General features: G+C 54.3%; 1 protein-coding gene across 1 annotated transcript in view; it reads left to right on the top strand.

Moving 5' to 3' along the window:
* CCN4 (cellular communication network factor 4) overlaps positions 1–6,961 on the top strand; it is a 44,836-nt gene extending 37,875 nt beyond the window's left edge. The window contains exons 3-5 of the mRNA XM_019651273.1: positions 3,029–3,289; positions 6,429–6,622; positions 6,926–6,961. Of these exons, the coding sequence (XP_019506818.1) occupies positions 3,029–3,289; positions 6,429–6,622; positions 6,926–6,961 (491 nt within the window). The remainder of the gene's footprint in view (positions 1–3,028; positions 3,290–6,428; positions 6,623–6,925) is intronic.
* Positions 6,962–7,253: the final 292 nt, after the last annotated feature.

Raw genomic sequence — 7,253 nt, 5'->3', positions numbered from 1 at the left:
CTTCCTGCAGTCCCTCCACAGAGCAGACATTGCTCCCTGCTCCTGTCCCCTACTCCCGTCATCTCTGTGTCAGTCAACTGGACCCTTCCACCTTCTCCTCCATCTTCTCTCTTCCTCTCCAATGACTTCCCTGCCATACTAGCCTTTGTAGTCTTTGTGCTTGGTGGATAGTGGGGACCCAGCAAATGTCTCTTAATGAAAAGCAGGAACGGCACAGTTACCAGCAGCAGGAAAAATAGCTCGGTGAATGCAGCGTGCCCTTGAGGGAGAGATGGGTTTACCGCAAAGCGACTTCAAGTCTCCCTCCACCATCCCCACCATTATCGCCCAATTCTGCTCCAGTAATTATGTGCCTAAGATAGCTCCTCAAATTGTCTAAGCCTCAGACCCCACAGAGCCTGACCTGCTTTGCCCCCAGTTCTGACATGGTGCTGGTACACAGTAGACCCCAAGAACCACCAATCCAATGAGTTTAGTAACTGCCTACTATGTGCTGGGTATAAATTAGACTGCAGAGACCTGGGAAGAACCTCACTCTTGAGTGGCCCACAGCCCAATGGAAAAACGGCTACCTTTAAATAATACCACTTTAGTTGAGTAAGTTGCATGATAAGGGTGTGGGTGAGAGGCTGTGGGAGACAGAGGAGGGCAGGCTGGGAGAAATTGCATCTTCAGTCATGGGGTCCCATGACGCCTCTGCCACTAACCAGCTGCGGGTGCTTGATTGACGGAGGGAGCTACAAAAGCATCCTGTGTTGGGGAAGCTGTGACAAAGGACTGGGCAGTGACTAGGCAGACATGCAGGAAGGAAGAGAAATGCAGGTTGTGAGGTACCCCTTAAGCACGACACCCCCCGTCTGTGGTCCTCAGTGTATCCCTGTGTAATATGGCTGGGTCTCACTGTGTGGGGGAGGGGTCCTTCCTAGTTTAAAGATTCTGCACACCTGGAAGTAAGGTGGAGTACTCCCACAGGGTGAATGAAAAGGGAACCATTAAGGCCTTGGAAGGAAGAAGGTGGTGGTTCACCCTCTGAGCATCCCAACTGAAAGCTCTTTTCCTGCAGGAAGGGAAGAAGTGTCTGGCCGTGTACCAGCCAGAGGCGCCCATGAACTTCACCCTCTCCAGCTGCGTCAGCACGCGTTCCTACCGGCCCAAGTACTGTGGGGTCTGCAAGGACAACAGGTGCTGCATCCCCTACAAATCCAAGACCATTGCTGTCTCCTTCCAGTGTCCCGATGGGCCTGGCTTCTCCCGCCAGGTCCTATGGATCAATGCCTGCTTCTGCAGCCTGAGCTGTCGGAACCCCAATGATATCTTTGCTGACTTGGAATCCTACCCTGACTTCTCAGAAATTGCCAATTAGGCAAGCACAAAACACAGGCCCGGGCCTGGCCCAATGCCTGCCAAGCAGCCAGGCCTCTGAGGTCCACCTGTGAACCTTCTTTGGTGCACTTCCCACTCACTTCTAATTACCCTGACCCAGACCCTTGGTCCTCTTTCCTGCCTCTTTCCTGTCTCCAACCACCCAAATGACCCATTATGGTGCTTCTCAGACCCAGACTAGGGGTCCCCTCCTGAACAGGATTCTGCATCTACTCCAAGGAAACTGCCTGTGTCCAGCTGTTCCGGACAACACTGAAGTCTGATCCAGCCCGTGAAAGTCACTGGGAGTCCTGCTGGGTCCTGCCCGGGTCTTAAGGAACAGAATCAACTGGACATTCTGTATCATTAATTCCCTCTTTAGATGCCAAACCGCAAGACTCTTTGGATCCATTTAAAAGGCTAGGTGGGATTTTGGACAATGGAATGGTCTATTAGTTGGGTCCTGCTGAGTGGAACTCTAATAGGCAGTTCTGACCACAGCACGCCAAAGTATCTCTGATTCCAAAGAATTTTGCACCTCAAGGTCACCAAACATTTGCCAAGTGAGGTGAATGGTTGTTCGGTTTTGATTTTTCATGGAAAATAGTATCCATCAATCTGGGCATTATTGATGTTAAGTTTCTCTTCACCCCTGCACTGTGAAGGGTACAGACACACTGGGTTCATTCCAGTCAGAAATGCAATTTGATAAATGTTATTCTTGTTCACGAAAAAGTCCCCAGTCCGTACTCCAGGGACAGAGCAAAATCAGCAAATTTCCAGAAGGAGCAGTTCACCCTAGCTCCGAATCTGCTGCTGACCGACAGGACATCAGGGAATTGGCCAGGCTCTCCCTCAAATCTATATTTTCTTCCTGCCTGGGGGCTCATGGAAGTTGGTAGAGTTCCTGGGAAAGCTTCTCTGACTCCTGAGAGTGCTGTCCTGGGACATTCCTCTGCATTTAGGGGGCCCCAAAAGGATACCCAAGCCAGACCCACCTGAAATAACCAAGAGGTCCAGGCTGGGTGTGAGTCAAACCAAGAAGCGGGTCCGTCTGCATCAGCCTGGAGTGGCAAGGGTCATGGGCCCAGGACATGATGTCTTGTGCTGCCTCAGTGACCCATTTCACAGACTTTGGGTCTGCTGACCCAAACAACCCAGTTTTGGTGTGAAGACAGAGGTTTACCAGTTGTCTAGAAACAGAAATATATTTAAAAGGGATTAAAAGCCAAAGGGTGTTGATGCTAAAAGGAAGAGAAAGTTGTCACTAGTGGAAAAGAGGCTGGTATTTNAGCCTTGTGATTGGTTTCCCATGTCTGTGCCTCCCTGGGAACCATGACCATAGTGGCAGATATTTGTCAGTACCAGGCTTTGTGCCATGTGCTGGGGATAGGACAGGGAGCTAGCTGCCTGGGTGCCCGGCCCGGCCACATTATATCCTCTCATCTTGGCAGAGGGCATTACTAGGTGGGTGACAGCTGCGGCTGTAAATGAACTTCTTCTTGTCCTCTGCTCAAGTCCCACCAAACTCCCCATCTCTGGCTGGGCCCTGCCTCTCTGCCCTTGCAGTGCCCCTCCCCCATGGGGCGAGTCCTAGCATTTGGGCGCCGCGCTGGCGGGGTTCCCCATGGCCACCGGGTCTGACCCGGCTGCTATGTGTTTGCAGAGATGGTCGGCGTGGGCTGCGTCCTGGACGGGGTGCGCTACAACAACGGCCAGTCCTTCCAGCCCAACTGCAAGTACAACTGCACGTGCGTGGATGGCGCGGTGGGCTGCACGCCACTGTGCCTCCGCGTGCGCCCCCCGCGCCTCTGGTGCCGACACCCGCGGCGGGTGAGCTTGCCGGGCCGCTGCTGTGAGCAGTGGGTGTGTGACGATGATGCCAGGAGGCCACGCAAGACAGCGCCGCGCCACACGGGCGCCTTAGGTGGGTGCCAGGAGGGGGCGAGGGGGGGGCCCTAGGGGCAGGTTGCAGACCCTCCTGGCGCTCTGAGCACCTGCCCGTGGTTGCCACAGGCCCCTGAGCCCCTTTCCCAGCCCACCACTCATTAGCTGTGTGACCCTAGGAAAGTCACATCTCCCCAGGACCCTGTTTCCCCATGGGGGGAATGGAAATGCCGCCCTCGGTCCCGGCTGTCTTATGGGGTCCTCTGAGTGTAAAATGAGGAAATGCTTTGTAAAGAACCAAGTCAGGCAGGTGTGATTCATTATTATCCTACCTAAGAGATTAGGTGGCGGGTGGAGAGGTGGAGGAACGGAGGGTACCTGGGGAGGAGAGGCATCAGCAGCAGGTGTGTGGGCCCGAGAGAGAGGAGGTGGCTCTCTCTCACTATGGAGAATGGGGGACAGGTGAGGTGTCAGCCAGGTAAGCCAGGTCATAGAAAGCCCTGGCAAAGCAGGGCAGGGACAGGCCTGTTAGGTTCACCACAGTTTACTGGAACCTAGCCAATGGCAGACACTTAGCAGGTACCAGTCAATGTTTGTCATATGGATGGATGGATGGATGGATGGATGGATGGATGGATGGGCAAATTGATGGATAGATAGGTGGGCTAATGGGGTTGTGACCTAGGGCAGTGGGAGTCGAGGTGGCAAGAAAGAGACAGATATAAGAGGGATTCATTGCATGAGTCAAACTGAAGGTCTTGGCGTCCATCTAATGCTTGGAGAGGGAGCAGTGGCGGATGACTCCCGGGCTTGTCATCACCTAGAATAGAATACAAGGGAAGGAGTGAGTTTGGGGAGGAGGCGCACCCCCTTGTTTGAGACAGGTGGGGTTTGAGGCTGGGCACCCTGCATGTGGGATTGCCCAGAGGGTCATCCAGGAGAGGCAGCTTTGGAGGAGGGACGCGGGACAGAGAGAGGTCTGGACGTCTTCCAGCTGAGCTGCTGATGCTGGTGGGATGGTTTGGGGGGATATACAGAGTGAGACAGAGGATGTCTGGGGCAGAGGTCTGGGGGGCTGACATTGAGGGGTGAACAGAAGAAGAAGAGGCTGAGGGGGAGATGGAGAAGGAGAGTGGGGGAAGCAAGAGGAAAACCAGGTGCCTCTGATGACACAGGAGATAGCAGATAAGGATATTTCTAGGAGGAAAGAGTCTATCAGGTAAGCAGACATGAAGAAGTGAAGAAACGGCAGTAGTCTGGGTGTCTGAGGGTGTGGTCATTTTTCTTTAATGCTAAGTGCATGCGATTCCTCAGAAAGACTATGTGGGGGAGGGTTCCTCGCCCTTGAACTGACAACACGCCGACCAGATCATTCTTGGTGATGGGGGCTGCCCTGTGCGCTGCGGGATGTGGAGCAGCATCCGTGACCCTTACCCCCTAGATGCCAATAGCAGCTGCCCCACAAGTAGTAAATAAGAACCAAAAATACCTCCAGACATTGCTGACTGTGCCCTGGGGGGCACAATCTCCCCCTCTCCCCCTGAGAGCCACTGGTGTGGCGCCCAGACACCACCATTTAAGGTGAGGTGCAGAGAGACAAATCCAAGAGGCAAGGCAGAAACGGGACCAGAGGTTTTGCCAAAGCCAAGCGAAGCAAGTGCTTCTGAAAAGAGCAAACTGGAAAGCAGGGGAGGACAGGATGTAAAGGGACCAGCCTGGACAGAGACCCGCCTGCTGTGCACCCTCGGTCTCACTGGACCAGGAGGGAGGGTGGTTCCCGCAATGCTCCCACCCCCTCCTGGTTCCGGGATGCACAGCCTTTCTGGATGGAGCGTGGGTGCCCCACAAGGGCTGAGCCAGCCCCATGAAGAAGCATCCCTGTGGATGCAGGAGGTGGCAGGGGGAGCTCTGTCCCTAGCAGGCCCACAGCAGCAGTCTCACCACCAACCCCCTCAGCTGAGCCACAAGAGGGTCACGGGTGGGAGGCAGTGGCTGTCTGCTCATTGTGTGTGGCCCAGTGACCCCGTTCCCACTGAACATAAGCAGAGCTCCTGCCTGCCTAGCAGGTGACCCAGAAACCAAAGCCCTTTTATCCCCCTAGGCAAATCCCTCCCCGCCGCCTGCCTCCCTCCCTCCACGCTGGAAACCCAGCTCATCCCAGCCTGGCCTGGCCTCAGTCCTCAGAGGCCTCTCCTTTTTTCCTCCTGTCTCTCAAACCTCCCCGTCTCTCATTCATTCATCAGTGTTCCCTGCGCACCTATTAACCTGGAAGGGCTGGATATTGAGAGCTGACCCTTCCGCTTTCTCTGTCCTCTCCTGATCCCATTACATATCTTTTCTTTCCTATTTTTCTCTTTTCTCCTCTCTTCCCCTCCCCCATCTTTAATCACTTTTCTCTCCCCTCCCCATTCTCTCCGCTCTCCCTCTCCCTCCTCCCCTCTCCCTCTCCCTTTCTTCTCTGCCCTCTCATCTCTCTCTCTTCCCACCCCTCCCTCCCCTGCCTGTTCCTCTCGGGTCTCACTTCCCGCAGTGAGTGCATCCGTGTCCGAGTGGGACTGGCTTCCTCCTCGAGTCCGTCTCTTGTGTATGTTGCTCCGTTTTCCTGCGGGATCTCCTTTGTCTTCCTGGCTTTTCACCTGCCTCCATCTCTAGCTCGTTCCATTTTCTATTCTCAGGAAGTGACTGAACGCTCACCATGTGCTAGATGCTGGGGTAGATACATAGATAGAACCCGCTGAGAATTGGTGTTCAGTTGGCCAACAGTCAAGAAACCCCACGTTTACTGAGAGCTTACTCAGGGCCAGGGGCGGCTGGAGTGCTGAGGCATGTGTGAATCACAATTTAGACCCTTTTATTGTCACACCAGCCCCACAAGGCAGATGTCATTGTTCCAATAAGGAGACTGAGGCCCAGAGGGAGTGGCCTAGGGTGACACAACTTGTAGGTGGCCGAGCAGGATTTGAACTCAGGTCCACCTGTCTGTAGGGATAGTCTTCCCTCCAAAGAAGAATAAGGTTCTCAGAACAAGTCTTTCTCTCCCTGGGGACCCACACTGGTTAGAAGCCACCTCTCTCTTTGCTGAGTTTCAGGGACCCCAACCCTTGTGCTTGTGTGGTGATGGTGGAGATTAGGGGTGACAGAGGCTAGAGACTCAGGGGGACTCTGCTCTCCACCCACAGCGGCCATGGCCGAGGTTGAACCCTGGCACAGGAACTGCATATCCTACACGAGCCCGTGGAGCCCCTGTTCCACCAGCTGTGGCCTGGGGATCTCCACGCGGATCTCCAATGTCAACGCCCGCTGCTGGCCTGAGCAAGAGAGCCGCCTCTGCAATCTACGGCCCTGTGACGTGGACGTCCGTCTGCACATCAAGGTGGGTCCACATCCCAGGTGGGGGGGGCGTCTTAGACTTCACAGGCAAGCCTGGCTCCGAGCCTGGCTCCTAAACTCCCTTGTGGGGCCGTTTGTAAAATGCGAATAATGAAGCCCACCTCCTCACAGTTAATTGGATAATGTGTGTCACCAGTTTGGTATGTTGTGAATCTCACTTCATGGAAGTGATGGTGGTGACCATATTATTGGAATCAAACCCACTCTGGAGAGAGCCCAGGGCCTCTCAGAAATGCTCTCCTGTGATGATTCTGAGGGACTCTTGCTGACTGCCACTCTCCCCTAGCTCCTGGGGCAGGCCACACCTGTGTGCACCACGTGACAGCCATGCTGGGTGATAGGGGAACCCTGAACGGGGTCAGGGACAGCCGGGGCCAAATGTCTGTCTGCTGCTGACTGTATGCGGCTGTGGCCAATCTCCTCGCATCTCTGAGCCCCGGTGCCCACATCAGTAAAATATTGAAGTTGACCTAAGATCATTAAAATAAAGCACCAAGGGTACAGAAGACTGATCCCCAGTCCTCAGAGTTAGAAGTGGATCTGATTGTCTAACTCAAGGCCTTCTTTCCTATGCCTTAAGACTGGCCATATGCCAGGTGTCACTTAAAAGTAAA

This window comes from Hipposideros armiger, unplaced genomic scaffold, assembly GCF_001890085.2.
Source record: "Hipposideros armiger isolate ML-2016 unplaced genomic scaffold, ASM189008v1 scaffold_157, whole genome shotgun sequence".
Classification (NCBI taxonomy): domain Eukaryota; kingdom Metazoa; phylum Chordata; class Mammalia; order Chiroptera; family Hipposideridae; genus Hipposideros; species Hipposideros armiger.
The sequence above is the reverse complement of the archived record's forward strand: the minus strand, read 5'-3'. Positions and strand labels throughout refer to the sequence as shown.